The 17938-nt window shown below is 42.3% G+C and overlaps 1 protein-coding gene across 21 annotated transcripts in view; it reads right to left on the bottom strand.

Moving 5' to 3' along the window:
* PLEKHA5 (pleckstrin homology domain containing A5) overlaps positions 1-17938 on the bottom strand; it is a 742840-nt gene that overhangs the window by 195830 nt on the left and 529072 nt on the right. For all 21 annotated transcript variants that reach the window (XM_086920674.1, XM_086920665.1, XM_086920721.1 and 18 more), the window contains one exon: positions 13301-13363. In XM_086920674.1, the coding sequence (XP_086776800.1) occupies positions 13301-13363 (63 nt within the window). The remainder of the gene's footprint in view (positions 1-13300; positions 13364-17938) is intronic.

Raw genomic sequence — 17938 nt, forward strand, 5'->3', positions numbered from 1 at the left:
CACTTCTACTTCTTAGCTCCTTTTTTTTGTGGGACTCACCCTAGTTCCCGATGGCTTGGGGTGCAACTATGATTGCCGGGGGCAGCTCCTCAGACAACCGCTGAACCTTCTGCATGCCAGAGAACTTGAGCGCTGTGCGGTGGTGCGACATCAGGCAGCGGGGATCACTTTCTTATCGCCTTTGGATGCAAGGTGCAGCAGTTGTCTAAGGTCTTGGAGTTGTGGTCATGTTCTAAGCACCACAAACTAACCAAGTTGGGGGGTGGGGAGGTCAGTCACAGACATGTGTCTGTGACAGGGCCCCACATAGCTTGAAACCAGCTAGTTTATTGGGTGACATGCTCACACCAGGAGAGAAAACTCTCAAAAAGACTCAACAAAAGTCAGCAAAAAGCCAGTCAAAAAATTACAGAGGGTAATCCAGACTGGAACAGCGCTATCTGGCATGGAAAGAACAGAACTGACGTCAGTGTGCCAGAGTGGCTCCTATATAGGTACCAAGCATGTCACTGTCGAGGAAAACGACAACCTACTGGCACACAGAGGCACTACTTAAAAATCTCCTGAATCTAGTCTGACGCCTGGAAATATTGGAAGGTAAGGAATCTGCAGCTAGAAGTCTATCAGATTTTTGCCAGCAGGGACTATGCGTAGAAGTGTTCAAATTGGGGAGAAGAGCTGACAGACCAGAATGAGTGGTGGATGCAAGATGAGAAGAGCAAACAACTTGGTAAAGATCCAGGCACTGGAGGAACAGAATACTGAATCAGAGGCCAAGCAGAAGACCTGGAAAAGCACTACAGGTGGAACAATATAAAAATCGGAGGAGAGCTGAAGGATGTGGAGGGAGATGGCAACTAGGAGGCTGTTCGAGTACTCCTTCATGCTGTCCAGGACCTTACAGATGACTTGCCAATCAAACTAGACCACACACACACAGTGAATCCCATGGGACATCAAAGGGATATGACACCAGACATTCTGACAAGATTACACTTCTTTGAAAATAATCAATTATGTTACATGTCAGAAGGAAAGAAGTGGTGGCCTATTAGGGGAACAAATTCCAACTCTTTCACTAATGCTCTGGGATTACCCTATGAAAGGGGAGGGGCTTCTGCCAAGGGAACAAATATTTTGTAGGCCAACTTTTCTACATTAAGTTTTGGAGAAGTGGAAGCAGAGGGCAGTCAGATTCCTCGCTGAGGCATAAAGCACTTTGGGTTTAGGGGACTATGATGAACAGCAGGAGTATAGAGCCAGTGAACCCTGAAAAAGAGTTCAGGCAAATCTGGCCGACAGTGTGGTGTGGGGAGGGACCTGGGAAACTTAACACTGTAGCCCGGGTGGTAGCAACGGAAGATGTGTTACAGCATCTGAAAAACATGGGGTCACCCAAAGGACAGCCCAACTGCCACCCCAGCATATGCAGCATTAAGATTTTGCTGTATAAAAATAAACAATTTGTAGCAAAAAATTCCATTCAATGTGGCATCTTAGCAGGAAAATTTGGTGATTGATGTCCATCAGTTTTACATCAGTTTCCTGTTCTTGAGAAAGCTCAATGTGTGAATCCTCACAAACAAAGCATTCTATTGACTCAACTCCTCCCACATATCTATCATGCCCCTTTCCTTCAACACTGTACATTAAAATAAATAGTGTTATGTTGCTTGGAAAAGCAGTGCACACTACAGGATAGTGATTTATAGATTCAATCCAATTTGACCAGGGACTGGGCGGGGGGTGGGCACAATAGAGGTTAGAGGACAAGGAGAAAAAGATAGTGAATGTGATATAGAAATAAGAGGAATGGAGAGGGGATGGTTTGACCATTTTCGCCAGGACTGATGATTTTGTGCCTAGTCCAACTCGGTCTTCCACAAGCACAGAACAGGGCAGTGTGTGTTTGTTGTTGAACATATTATCTATTCAGTTTATCTCTGTAAGTTCTACCATAACATGTACTGGGCCTCATAGAGACAAAGAAAACATGAGTGGTGATCCTTTGCAAATCCTACGCTGGTGAAACCGACACAAAGATCAAAAGAGATGCTACATCATGATTCAACACACAGCCTTATGTCTTCATACACCTAGAAACCTCTAAACCTTCACAAAAATCTTTACTGTACGCTCTCCTGGGGACTCGTGGTAGATGTAGGGGGTTGCTGGCTCTAGTGAAGGTACCTTGACCCAGAAACTAAACAGCAAAACCGACGAACCTGAGATTGTCAGATGCCAGTAAATATCGCCATCTGGAAGAGACTGATTAATCCTTCTGCTTAGATGTCCACAATACATTCACAGATCAGCTATTTCTTTATGCCTAGCTTCCTTTGCAACTTAAGAGCAGGAATCCATATGTTAGACATTTTGTACATAGATTGCGCACATGGAAAGACCATAGGAGGTGGGAGGGAAGACAGAGGGGTGGACGATGAAGGTAAAGGGCCATCATCAGTATGGATCTGGTCCTTTGGTCTGAAATGGCAAAAGGAATAACAGAATACTTCAGGGCAAAACCCAGGTGAAGCCTGACCCCGCTACGGTATGGGACACTTCAAGACTAATAGAAATGAGGACAGCAATAGGCATGGAAGCCGGACACCTTCTAGGCAACTAGAAGAGGGGATGCTTAGAGACACGGCAATGGGGTGGCAAGGTTAAAGAGGTTCCTTGAAGACAAACTCACAGAGGAGCTACAAACACAAACCCTCTTGGAAGAACCAACAATGTTTGGCCAAGGTAAGGGGTCAGTTAATGTCCACAGGGTGAACAGATGCCCAACTGCGCTTGGGTCAAGTATTCTATGAGTAAGGAAACAAGATTGGGTTGGCTTAAAAGATACCAGCAAGGCCAAAACAAAAAGCCAAATACAGAGCCCGGATGGCACATGGGTGGATCAGGAACGAGACAAGCAAGCAGACTGAGGCACAATACATCCAGCGTCATGTGCAAAACTGGAACCCCTGAATACGATGGGGCCAGTTGGTTGTCAGAACAGCAAATGGGAGAGTGATCCCTGCCACTGCCCCACTAAGATTGATAAAGAAGAAAAGGTGCCAGGGCTCGATTTTTAGATCACCAAACTTATTTATTCAGCTGGTGTAAACCTTCATTTCTTAATTTTAGGAAGGTATGCAATCGTCATTATTTCAAACTTTCAAAAATATTTACACATTTCAGCAATATACAGAGAAAGAAAAACACCCCTTCTACTGGGGATACAATGTAAACAACATTTCAAGCATTTCCAATGTTACAGTATATTCAAGTGAAAATAAATAAAGAAAAATTCAGAAACAGTTACACATTCATTGTTTCTTAAAAACGAGTTAAATCATGTACACCAAATTGAGTTGTGGTATATTAGTTTTATAATTGTGTCGCCCTATACTATTTTGCGTCTCTTTTCAACAGCCAAATAGCCGACGCGTTTCCAAACCCTTCTTATGGTCAATGGGGTTCTTCCTCAGGGCAAGGCTGTATACCTAAGGTGTAAAAATTGGGGACATTTAGTATCTCCTTTTCCTAAAATTTGAAGTTTGCTTCATGAACAGGCGAAGCCTGTGAGATTTTTACCTTATGTCATGATGTGACTATTTTCAAGGAATGGGCATCGAGTGAGCTTGAATTTTCACCAACACCTAAACAAAAGTAAGGATTGGCAAGTATAATGAATATGAGTGGCTTACACTTTCATTAGCCAATGTGGTTCTCAGTAAAAAATGCGCTGGCACTTACGTAATTGTTGTTAATTTGGTTGTTTTCTGGCTTAAGCTTCTCTTTATGAAGTAGTCTATTGCGCGTTTCCCGGTAAATTCATTCTGTGTGGTTAAGGATTAATAATCAGTCCCGGTCGGACATATCCTTGTATTGTATTAGGAGTTAAACATGCATTTTGCTTACTTGAGGGGAGCGCGGCAGACAACCCTGGTGTATCTCAATTCCGAATCTGTGGGCGGTTGTGTTTCAATCCTGATTCTGTGAGAAAATAAACGCAATGTCTAGCGTTTGTTCGACGGTCATATCTGCAATCAATGTTTAAACTTCTAATGCGCTAAGCGTCCTACCTTGGTCAAAGGGTTTCTGGCTGCGCTCGGGATTCTGTGAAGTCGCGCTGTTCTCGCTCGGTGTGTTGGTTGTCAAATGAACTTTGCAAACCCGGTGGAGCACGGTTTCCTGTTTTTGTATGCTGCTAGGTGTTATGGGATTTGTAGTCCTGCAATCTATTTGCGTTTTCCGTGTTGTGTATAGTGGTGCTTTAAAACTTGGAATGTAAAGTGCCAAAGCGCATTAATTATAATCTTGTGAATGGTGTAGTTTTCGCAATGGTGGGGTTCACAGGGGACTCATTGATAAGATCTTTGTAGTTCGGACATTTCATTCAGGCCGTCCATCACACAATTAAATTTTAAAATTAAGTACGCTTCTTGTTTGAGTAGCATGGCATCGATGTTTCCTCCTCTGGGAGGAACTTTCATCGCTTGTAGTATAGTCCACTTGAATTCATTTTCATTGTGTTTTTGATCCACAAAATGTTGCACCATTGGTGCAGACAGTACTTTGTTTTTAATTCTGGATTTGTGTTGGGTCATCCTCTGATTGACTTTTTGTGTGGTTTTGCCTATGTACAGCTTAGGACAAGGGCACATGATTGCATATATTACGTTCGCTGTTTTGCAATTTGAGAATCCTTTGTGTATCCATTTAGTTGTTTTGAATGTGAATTCATCGCCTTCAATTGTATTGGGGCAGGAGGCACATGAACCACATTTGTGGTGGCCAGTTACTGGTGGAAGTTTCCAAAATGTGCGTAAATCTGTTTTAACCTGACTTACTCCTAGATCGGCTCTTACAATGCGCTGTCCAATGCTTCTATTTTTCTTTAATGCAAACAGTGAAGAAATGCTCACCCAGTTCCACCAGTGGCTAAACACCAGACACCCAGATATAAAATTCACAATGACATCTAGCAGAACATCACTGACTTTCTTAGATGTGGTGGTTTTTCCCTATGAAAATGAGTTGACAACCACTTTACATCGTAAAGACACTGATAAGAACACTATCTTGCACTACGCCAGCTATCACCCTAAAAGTTTAAAATCCAATCTGCCCTACGGACAGATGTTGAGAATCTGACGAAATTGCTCCAGGAAGGAAGACTTCGTGATCCATTCACAAATACTGAGTGACCAACTACAACAGAGGGGTTATCCCCACAAGTTACTCAAACATTCAACCACTCGGGCTTGGCACACACCACGGGAGGAACTATTGAAAACCCAAAAGGAAATTAAACCCTTGGAAAGGCCGGTATGTGTCACCACTTTTGGGCCATACACTAATAAGTTCAAATCCATTATACTAAAAAACTGGCACTTGATTAAAAATTCAGAGGTCCCGATGGAACTGCCACTGTTTGCATTAAAGAAAAATAGAAGCATTGGACAGCGCATTGTAAGAGCCGATCTAGGAGTAAGTCAGGTTAAAACAGATTTACGCACATTGTGGAAACCTCCACCAGTAACTGGCCACCACAAATGTGGTTCATGTGCCTCCTGCCCCAATACAATTGAAGGCGATGAATTCACATTCAAAACAACTAAATGGATACACAAAGGATTCTCAAATTGCAAAACAGCGAACGTAATATATGCAATCATGTGCCCTTGTCCTAAGCTGTACATAGGCAAAACCACACAAAAAGTCAATCAGAGGATGACCCAACACAAATCCAGAATTAAAAACAAAGTACTGTCTGCACCAATGGTGCAACATTTTGTGGATCAAAAACACAATGAAAATGAATTCAAGTGGACTATACTACAAGCGATGAAAGTTCCTCCCAGAGGAGGAAACATCGATGCCATGCTACTCAAACAAGAAGCGTACTTAATTTTAAAATTTAATTGTGTGATGGACGGCCTGAATGAAATGTCCGAACTACAAAGATCTTATCAATGAGTCCCCTGTGAACCCCACCATTGCGAAAACTACACCATTCACAAGATTATAATTAATGCGCTTTGGCACTTTACATTCCAAGTTTTAAAGCACCACTATACACAACACGGAAAACGCAAATAGATTGCAGGACTACAAATCCCATAACACCTAGCAGCATACAAAAACAGGAAACTGTGCTCCACCGGGTTTGCAAAGTTCATTTGACAACCAACACACCGAGCGAGAACAGCGCGACTTCACAGAATCCCGAGCGCAGCCAGAAACCCTTTGACCAAGGTAGGACGCTTAGCGCATTAGAAGTTTAAACATTGATTGCAGATATGACCGTCGAACAAACGCTAGACATTGCGTTTATTTTCTCACAGAATCAGGATTGAAACACAACCGCCCACAGATTCGGAATTGAGATACACCAGGGTTGTCTGCCGCGCTCCCCTCAAGTAAGCAAAATGCATGTTTAACTCCTAATACAATACAAGGATATGTCCGACCGGGACTGATTATTAATCCTTAACCACACAGAATGAATTTACCGGGAAACGCGCAATAGACTACTTCATAAAGAGAAGCTTAAGCCAGAAAACAACCAAATTAACAACAATTACGTAAGTGCCAGCGCATTTTTTACTGAGAACCACATTGGCTAATGAAAGTGTAAGCCACTCATATTCATTATACTTGCCAATCCTTACTTTTGTTTAGGTGTTGGTGAAAATTCAAGCTCACTCGATGCCCATTCCTTGAAAATAGTCACATCATGACATAAGGTAAAAATCTCACAGGCTTCGCCTGTTCATGAAGCAAACTTCAAATTTTAGGAAAAAGAGATACTAAATGTCCCCAATTTTTACACCTTAGGTATACAGCCTTGCCCTGAGGAAGAACCCCATTGACCATAAGAAGGGTTTGGAAACGCGTCGGCTATTTGGCTGTTGAAAAGAGACGCAAAATAGTATAGGGCGACACAATTATAAAACTAATATACCACAACTCAATTTGGTGTACATGATTTAACTCGTTTTTAAGAAACAATGAATGTGTAACTGTTTCTGAATTTTTCTTTATTTATTTTCACTTGAATATACTGTAACATTGGAAATGCTTGAAATGTTGTTTACATTGTATCCCCAGTAGAAGGGGTGTTTTTCTTTCTCTGTATATTGCTGAAATGTGTAAATATTTTTGAAAGTTTGAAATAATGACGATTGCATATCTTCCTAAAATTAAGAAATGAAGGTTTACACCAGCTGAATAAATAAGTTTGGTGATCTAAAAATCGAGCCCTGGCACCTTTTCTTCTTTATCAATGTTATATTGTCCAGCCAGGACCCGTAGGACAAAACCCCTCAACCTATAGACTGCCCCACTAAGGCCATCACCCCTGAGGTGGTATTGAGGTGTATTTATCTCAACGCAAGATCCCTCCCTAAACATGCAATTGAGATCTGGGATATCCTGAACGTTGAGAAGCCAGACCTAGCTTTTATCACTGAGACGTGGCTTGATAACCACAGCACCCCAGACATTGCTACGGGCCCTCCCAGCGGACTATAAAATTCTCAACCTGAACAGGGAGAGAAAAAAGGGGGTGGGGTAGCACTGCTGTTTAAGGACTCCTTCACTTGCAGTCAAGAGACGATTACTCAGGCTAGCAGCCATGAAGCCTTGGCATTCTCAGTGTCCATTAACACCAAAATTCTATTCAGGTGTTATTATATATAATCCACCAGGCTACACGTCTGAGTTTAATTCCCAGCTTCTAGCGCAAGTTATGCCAGTTTGCCTTTGCAAAAAAAATGTACTGCTCCTTGGGGACTTCAATATTCATTATGATGACAGCAAAAACCCCCTTGCCAAACAGTTAGTAGAGAATATGGAAATCCTACAACTGTCTCAGAGAATTGACCAACCAACACACAAGGCAGGACATATTCTAGACCTGATGTTTTCCAATATAAATCCTATTCTCATTAAAGGGATAAAGCCTCTGGCATGGGCAGATCATTTCATGATCGAGTTCAACATCCGTCTATCTATTACAAATACCAGACACTCATATCCAGCAGCGATTCAAAGGAGGAGCTGGAAAAAGTTTTATGTAGAAACTTTTCGCCAACATTTCACCTACTCCTATGCAGAAAAAACAAGCACTAACGAACTAACAGATACGCTTCAGAACCATATCGGGAAAGCATTGGAACATTGCTCAGTGCTTCGCCTTAATACCAAACCCAGGCGTACCATCTCAGAAAACTGGTATCAGCCAGAACTAAAGGCAGCAAAAAGGCAAAAAGAAAATGTTCACTGCTCGAACACAAATGGAGATTAATAAAAACCCAGGAGACGAGACTGGCATATAAGAAAGAATTCACACAATACATCAAAGCCATTAGGAAAGCGAAGAAGGATTACTTCTCTCGCAGAATAACAGAAAATAAAGATTTGTCTAAAGAGCTTTTTAAAATAGTCAAAGAACTATGCAGTCCCACCTGTCTCGTCAAATTTGGCCCCCACACAAGTCGGCTGTGACAAAATGAACGACTTTTTGTGAGAAAATAGACACAATCTATTCGTCATTTTCCACCCCCCAATCAGAGAGCTCGTCACTTCCCAGCCCCAAAGAGGAGTCCCGGAGGACCTAGACGGTTGTTCTAGCTTTGGCCCATTCTCGGAAGAGGAAGTGGGCAACGTTATGCTACAAATCACATCAGGCTCCCCCCTGGACCCCTGTCCCCACCAAGTCTTCTCGCAACTCATCCCAATAATTTGCCCAGCAGTGACCCAATTACTGAACCACTTGCTGAAAACAGCGGAATTCCCAATAAGCTGGAAAAATGCCAGTTACCCCTCTGCTAAAAAAACCAGGTCTAGACATCAATAACCCAACCAATTATAGACCTATATCTCAGCTACCCTATTTATCTAAAGTATTAGAAAAATTGGTTAATAGGCAACTGACCAGCTTTCTTGAAACAAACAACTTATTAGATATTTCACAAACGGGTTTCAGGGCCAACAACAGCACGGAAACCACTTTCCTGTCCGTGCTGGATAATATCAGAATGCATGTGGATCAGGGGAAAACAGTTGCCTTGATATTACTGGACCTCTTGGCGGCATTTGATACCGTACCACACAACCTGTTATTAAGAACTTTGGCAGCTAAAGGTATCAGGGACAGAGCACTGGGGTGGCTGCAATCCTTCCTATCGGACAGAACGCAATCAGTGCACATGGGCAATTTTTCATCCCCGCGCCAGAACATCAAATATGGGGTCCCGCAGGGGGCCTCACTAAGTCCAACGTTGTTTAACGTTTTTGTGTCTTCACTGGCAGCAATAGGCAGAAAGTAGGGTGTCGAAATCTGTTCGTACGCAGACGACACCCAACTAACTGTTATCCTGGATGAGGGGAACGACCCCAGGGACAGGCTACTAAATTGCCTCTCAGAATTGTCTGAGTGGATGCACAACCATTGTCTTAAACTAAATGCAGACAAATCGGAGATATTGCTGTTTGGTGGACATACTCAACTGTGGAACGACAGCTGGTGGCCAGAATCCCTGGGTACTCCACCAACTCTGACACTAACAGCAGGAAACCTAGGAGTAATGCTTGATACCTCTCTATCTATGAAATCCCACGTATCTACTATATGTGGTAAAGGTTTTGCTGTACTAAAGATGCTTAGAAGAGTCTTCCCCTGGATCCCCTTAGAGTGCAGAAAGATCCTGGTCCAGTCTCTGCTGATGAGCAGGCTGGACTATGGAAACTCTGTTCATAGGCATGGCAGAATATCTCTTCACTAAACTTCAAATGGTGCAGAACGTAGCAGCCAAGGCCGTTTGCATGAAAAGGAAGTTTGACTCAGCCAAAAGCTGCCTACGTCAGCTCCACTGGCTGCCAATGAAGCAAAGAGCAACTTTCAAATTAATGTGTATAACACACAGAGCACTGCACAACACTGGCCCATGTATTCTACGAAACAGGATTCAGTTTTATGCTCCAACTAGAAATCTTCGCTCTCAATTCATGGCAAGAGCAAGAACCACTCGGGTGAAGAGAGCCAAGATGGGAGAGCGAGCCTTCTCTCACATAGCCGCAACCAAATGGAACGAACTGCCCGTGGCCCTCAGACTTACGGAATGCCATTTGGCATTCAGGAAGCATCTGAAAAAACCTTCCTCTTCCCTAAGTCAGATTAATCTAACACGATCATGCCAACCCATCACACACAAATAGTTATTACAGCGCCGTGATATCCTAGTTTGGATGATTGTTAGCTCTTTATAAATAAATAAATAAATAAATAAATTTAAAAAAAACTGAGAGGATTTCAAGACCTAGTACCCCAAAGAGTAATAAGTCATCCGCACCTACTTAAAGGACTGCACATAGCTAGTTCTCACAAAGGAGCACAGAGACCCACTAGAAGGAAAGAAAATAAGGGGAGCCCATAAAACTAAATGTCTGTGCCAAGCAATAGGGTTGGATAGGTACGGCTATACAAAACTTTCTTACCATAAGTGGTGGGTCCGTTAGCTGACTTTTCAAAAATCTTTACACAAGTGTCAGGCCTGACCCATACCACAGATGTGACTCTTATATGTAAGCCTTAGAAGCCACCCATAGGCCTATAAAGTCTTAAATATTGATGCAAAACAATTAAATACATTTGGCTAAAAAAAACGACTGCCAGGCTTGATATATCCCGACCAAGCCGGATTCATAAATCAAAGACAGGGCAGTGACAATGCCAAGTGACTGGTGCACCTGGTGCAGAAGCACAAAAGAGCAATTTCACAACAATCCAGGTGTCCTTGGATGTGGAAAGGGCATTTGGCCTGGTAAGCTGGGGGTTACTCAATGAAGACTTGCATAAATAAAGAGTGGGGGGAAAACCACAAAAGTCTTTCAGCTTTAATTAAGGCCAGCATCTGGATGTCCTTGGTGGTCTCCCTACAGAGGAGTACCAGGGAGGACTGCCTGATCTCCACCCTTCTCTTTGCCTTGATGGTGGAGTCATGACCTTAGGAATCAATACACTGGTAGCGATCAAAGGCATACCATTTGCCAGCGAGCACCACGCGCTGCACCTCTGAGGTAGATTTATTACTGCCCCAGACAGGATCCTGAGGGGTCATTAACTGCAATACTAGAAGAACTCATCAGGTTTGAATCTGTAAAATGAATTTGTGAAAGACGGTCTTCAATCTAACAGTCTCACAAAGGGTGGTTACCAATATGCATTTGTTGCCACCCATTAAATGGTAAACCCACTCGATTAGATCCCTAGGACTGAGATTATTTGGAAGTGTGGAAGACTAGAAAGAGGAAATTTGACCCAGTCTATAAAAATAAATAACCGAAGATTTATGACTTGGGCCAAATAAAGCAACGAGTGACTATATATTGGAAGGAGGAGGAGGATGGCACCGTCCATTGCCCTGTGGTTCGCTAGGCTTTGGTATGTGCTTTGACATGTGCCGACAATGAACAAATTGATGAGTGACATAAGTCACTCAGAATAAAGATATACCAAAAGATGGGCTGAACAGATATGTTGCTGTACAAAGCTGGAATAGCTATGCTTTTCTCCTCCAAAGCGGAGAGCCCTTCAATTGATTCACTAGATGCTGGGTTAAAAGCAGGGGCCAACACAATAAAGACATGAGTATTGAACATCACGCCCACTCTAAAAATCGTTCTAGCACATCTGCATGGGTATAAAGACTCTGTATTCCATCTTGCTCAAATGCATTCAGCCATACTGAATATCGTTTACCTTTCTTGTTAAGCTTGCTCTGTCCTAGGATTAAGATAAAACATGAACAGAACCAAACTCTAGAACTGGCCCAATTGTTTGATAACACCACTTATTGTAAGTAATTTACAGACTGAGTTCAGTCAATTCCAGCAATTGAACAAAATGACAGCAATGCCTTTTATGCTCAGCACGTTACTGGCCAGCATACAGATTATCACTAGCCTCTTAAAATACTCAATGTATAAGCCACTCATCTCAGAAAGCCAATAAATAACAGTGGTGATGCACAAATGTGCTCAAGAGGCACAGTTCTCATTGATGCATATGATCTGGAATTACTGAGCAGTCCCCAAATACCAAGGAATAACAGCAAACTACTGCTCCTCAGCTTCTGCTACATAAATACAACAGCATAAATTATGTAGTTACAAAGAAATAAAAAAAACCTTCGGAAAAAAAAGCGAAATACTGCCACTTAAAGACCAATACAGCTTTACTTCCACGGCACAGAATTATATGCATGTTGATGATATCCAAAATGTTTTCCCAAAAAATCATCTGCCGAAAATCACTCAAAATAATTTTCTTTATAAAATCACTCAAAATGGGGCTTTGCGGGGGGTGGCCTACCGGAGGGAGGGTCGCCCCCCCGGGGATTTTGGGGCCCCGGGAGGCAGGGTGTGGGGAGGACTTAAGACGGGGACAGGAAGGGACGTAGGCTGGTTGGGCTTGATGGTGGGATTTGGGCTCTTTTGGGCTGGGGCTAATAAGAGCAGCCATTTTGGGTCACTGTGCACCATTTCATGGGACAGTGACCCATCTGCCGGAGGGTAGCTTCGATCGTTGTCCCGCCTGCCCTCCCTTTGGATGGGGTGGTTGGAGGAGTATAGGGGAGTCTGTCCGGGGTTATGGCTTTCTGGTATGGGAAGCGGTTTTGTTGGGAGCAGGTGCTTTCTATGTTAGTTTTAGTTGGCTGTGTTGTCGCTGGGAGCAGGTGCTGGGGAAATTTATGTAGGATGGCGCTTTTTCCTAGTTAAACGGGGGGGGGGGTAGGATAGGAGAAATGAGTTTTACTGACTGAAGGGGAGGGAGTGTACATATGGCAGATGGTAAACAGTGGAGGCAGGCGTTTGGATAATTAATAATGATGTTTATGTTGTTGGCGGGGAACTGTTGATATGTATAGTTAGTTAGGACTAGTTTTGTACGGCAAAGGCCAAGGATATGGTATGTGTTCAGGATGCACCTGTTTCCCAATAAAGCGGCCTTTATCACACTTTACATCTGTCTCCGGTCGGTACTTCCCCTCCCCGTCTCCCGATGGGCCCCAATAATAACAGTAGTCTAACTCGCTCTTATACATTACAGAGGTCTTCTCATTTCACAAGCTATAAAAAACTTGAATGCACTGACACCCCCATGGCTGCTGTATTATATATACACCACACAGAGCACTTGGCTCTTTATACTATCACCGCAGAGCTCCCACCAGATCATCCGCTCTTGAAGATATTGAAACACACTGCTCCAAGAGTAAAAACACACTTCAATACGTACATCAATATCAGCTTCTTCCGGTCTGTGTTTGTACAGAGTACCTCTGCCGTCGTCCTTCGTTAGCTACAAAAGAGAAAAAAAACGCAATAAGTAACTCCAAGATGGGTGTATAAACATAGGTATAGGCACCGAATCTAGTCCATGGTGAAAAACTATAGATTCAGTCACTCCATGAGCACAATGAATAAATGTGAAAAGTAAACAAGCATTGTGCGTAGCTGTACAAATTAATCTCCAGGGTAACCACTTTTTATTTACTTTAAATAGAGTTCGCCTGAGCATGACTTACATTGTTTGATATTATGACGATATTTACATCTTCATAATTTTGCTCAAAGCATAGCTCTTAAAATCATATACTCTTTTCCGTGTGAAAGGAAAACCTACAAGGTAGCTCGAAGAGACGTAAAACTAAGGTCCGAGGCTTGAATTTTCAAGCGGTTTATTCTTCCAGTTCCTTTGCGTGGATGATGGATGAATGCACCGCGTAACAAAGGGTAGACAAGAGGATTAACTGTGAGCAAGCATAAAAGAAGATTAAGAAGTAGTCCTTCATGAAGCAGCTTGGTAATTCCTTCCACAAGGTGCCTTATGAGTTGTTGGAGAAGGTGAGCTTAAAAAGGAGTATTCCGTTTCAAGTACATGAAGGTATTTTAGAAAAGAAGGACACAATCACAAATTACTTACAGCAGAATATGCTCACCCAAGCCTCGTACACGATGTTGCTAAAGGACCTTTAATTCACAGCTAAAATGGTCATACTGTTTAATACCGTTTCCCATTTTAAGATTCTGAGCCTCATTTAAGGGTTACTGGGGGAACACAGCAAGACGGACCCCTCGCCCCACACTCCGCAATCCATTTATACATACACTTCCATCAACCTCACACACTGTGCCATCATATGCACACACTCCGAGGAAAACCTGCTCTTCTAAACCAAAGACCTCTGCACCCTGGTAAGACCAAGAGGTGAAAATGAGCACAGGCACCATCCGAAGGTACGAGAACAAGTGGCACAGGTTACAGTTCCAGAAAACACCTTCCTCTAGGTGGTAAAATCTCATCATTGAAGTCCAACGAACTGGACTACAGGAACAACTTCAGAGCAGATACAATAGAAGATCAGTCTTCAGAGCCACCAAACATCAAATTAATCCCCCCTTCGATCCTTTAAACCGAACATTCCACATACAAGGGTCATATGCTGTCCCTTTTCTTTAATAAAATAATGGACAAGATGTAGAAGTTCATCAATAACTAGACATGGCATCTCAAAAACACAAACATGGGCATATTCTACTATCACTCTCTACTTGGCCACTCTTTATCTCCATCAAACGTCATCCAACACTCCATCCTCAGTGATGGAATCTATAATAGGTGGAACACTCAAAGTGTACGTAAATATCATCAGTTCCTCCCTTGCACAAGATGTAGTCCCAAACACACTTGAAGGTGGTCATATTCTTCTTACTTTGAAAAACTCAAAACTTGACCATAACTACCAGCCAGTTATACCGGCCATCCTCCTCTGACAGATTACTGAGAGGACAGTCGCAAACTAGATATATAAGCAAATCAAGTCCAACGTCCTCTTCCTAAACTAGTCTGGATGCAGGCCACACAGATAGATGCAATTCAAGTGGTGGGTGACATCCTGCTCGTCACTACAGACAATGATGATCCACATTTCCTCATCCTCTGTAACTCTGTGCAGTCAACAGCCTAACTCTTCTCAGCGCTCTGTGTATGGGCTTCTACAGAACCTCCAATGGTTGTCTTTCTAACAGATAAATAGAACCAAGTGAACTCATCAAGATCAAAATGTATGCTTAGGATCTACAGCGTACCCCAAGGTTCAGTGGTCATGTTCAATCTCCAACTGAAATATTTGTATGGAATCCTGAGTAGCAGGAAAATAAAAAAAATGTAACAGTACACAGTGATCACACCGCTGTACACGAAGAGCTTATGTGGCAGTCAAATCAACCACCGAAAAAAATGCATATCTACCCTCCAAGCCTGGATATTCAAATACATCCTTGCAATTAGACCCCTTTGAAAGCACAGTTTATCCAGATTGCAAATGACTAACAAGGTCAAGTACAAGAACAGCTCAAAGCAACAACCCATTACAGATTCATTCCCCAACTCACCAGCCATGAAATCCCTTAAATTCTACATCAACAGAAATCACTGCTTCAACTTGCACATCAGATAGGAAACACAGACAGCCTGCCACCTGCTTTCTCTTCTCTGCTAAGTCAAAGCACACATCCCAAAACATAAGTTAAGGACTAGTTAAGAGTACCAGGCCTTTAACACTGGCTGTTGTAATGCCCTTCTCAATGGCACACACGCAATCTACCTCGCACCACTAGCATGTTGAGAAACTACAAACTAATCACCCTCACAACCAAGGACCTGTTCTGGCTCCCCCTGCAAACCCGGCATGCAAGCACCCTGCCGTCAGTCAAGACAAGATCCCCAGTGGTGAATGAAACATTTGGCGCTAGGACATTGCCTGCCTTGAAATAATGACACGTAATTAGAAAAAGACAAGAGGATAGTGTGTTCTTGTACTGTACCCAAAGTTTCTGTAACTCCACTCCAATGCAGATCCAGCTCTTAACCACTTAGATTATTGACACCAGAACATATAGAATCCTCCATATATAAGAAGGTCTTTCTTGCCCTAGCTTACTACTTTATAATTGTATAGAGTGCTCCGGGCCTCTATGGCTAGCTTCGAGCTGCAAACACATGAATATGCATACATACTCTATTAACCTGCTGCGCAGAGCCACTGAACCTTTTCTTTCACACTTCTGATAATCGTGTTGTGAGTTTGTTAAAGTTTCACACTTTACAGTGTGCGGTCAGCAAATTGTCTGATTTAATATGTTTTGTACCATTTAAGCCAATCGATTAACAAAGCAAACTTTGTAAACAGCTGACAACTAAAAACTGGAAAAACAGTTCACATCCTGCACGTATAGGAACTACTATTTCTAGTCAACAGAAATCACATTTTTCATCTTTCTGAACACAGTATTCTCCAATTATGAAATCAGGCAAAAAACATGAAATCAGGCAAAGTCGTCCAATATCGAGGCTCAGTTCTCAATTATTGACAGTTAAAGTTATATAATTCGCATTCAGTTTCATAAATTGAACATTAGTTGCAAACATTTCTTGCTCATGTTATAACGGCACAGACACTTAGCCCAAGAAATAACTAACAGTCACAATTTTTAAATAATAACATGCACACATTTCATGCAAAGCCATTGCGTGGCCATTTAAAATAAAAGCGGGTGCACTTAACCACGGTAGCAGCACTGACAATTGTAACAAAATAAAATAAGCATGAATTTGGTATATGAAAAAGCAGCAGCACTTTCACAGCACAGCTCTGTATAATTTGATGCCGGCCTACACCAAATATATTAATTGCATTCAAGATAAATGCACCTAAACGTGTGTTTTATCTACAAATTTGGAGAGCATAACAGGCGAAGCTAAAGAGTCAAATTATAGGCTAGGACTTAAAACAACAGACCTACCACAGGTAACAACCGCCGATTAATGCATTTTGCAACGTGATTTGTGATATAGAAGGCCATAGATCACCTTAAAAAATGTCAGTAATTATTAAGTGATAATACTTCTCAAAATTAACAGCCAAAAAACATCTGGCTATAGATGATGAAGCCAGGACAAGCACATGATCCCATCCTGGTTTCCTCAGATGACCCCTACATGTGGAGGTCAGTAAGGAAATGCTGCAGGATAGGTTTATGTTCGAAGGACAAGCACTTTAATGTTACAAGACCCGTGGAGGCATGTTTCATCATAAATGAAGTACTGATCAGCAACAAACCAGACAGCGTTCTCAACAGTTTCTTTAGGTCCCACCTTACAAACAAGTAAACAACCTGTAAGATATAACCCTTCTTCTTGCCCTTTTCCCTTTTACGCATTGAAAAAGGAAAATCCTAGGAATATACAGGAGGTCGCCTTGAGGAGGAACTTGCCAGTAAATATTCACGTTATTTGGGGGTATTCCTAACAAAGAAATATCAGAGCACAGTTTTATTGAGTGAAATAAGAGAACATTTACTGCAAATTACGAAGTATTCGCTATAATTTTTTTAGGAACTGGGAAGTACCTGTAAAGGACCCCCTGTGTACTATAGAAGACAATGGAGAGGCACAATCTCACTAGATGTGTTCTCTTTGCCTACCGAAGGGCTCTGGAGGCAAAGTTATTGCTCAAGTCAACGGTTTGATACCAAAGAAAACACACTGAAACCATAGAATCACATGATACAATAGGACCTCTTGGGAATATGGCTTCCATAAGCTAGAAAAGTAAAAGTCTTAAAATTGCTATAAAATAAGCCATTATGGAGGGTCTGGGCTATAGGCTACCCTACTTCATTTCCAAACCTTGGCAGATCTAATTTGTATTCGGACCAGCTTTTGTTGGTACACTGATGAGACTCGGATGACTTTAGTGGAGGAAAAAACACAAAGCAAGTTATTCTTAAAACTCCCTTTGCTTCATCGATATAACAGCCTGCTCGGCACTGTTGTCACAAGGGATAACAGGGTGAGCGTCATCTTTTGCCT

This window comes from Lissotriton vulgaris, chromosome 1_1 (genome assembly GCF_964263255.1).
Source record: "Lissotriton vulgaris chromosome 1_1, aLisVul1.2, whole genome shotgun sequence".
Taxonomy (NCBI): domain Eukaryota; kingdom Metazoa; phylum Chordata; class Amphibia; order Caudata; family Salamandridae; genus Lissotriton; species Lissotriton vulgaris.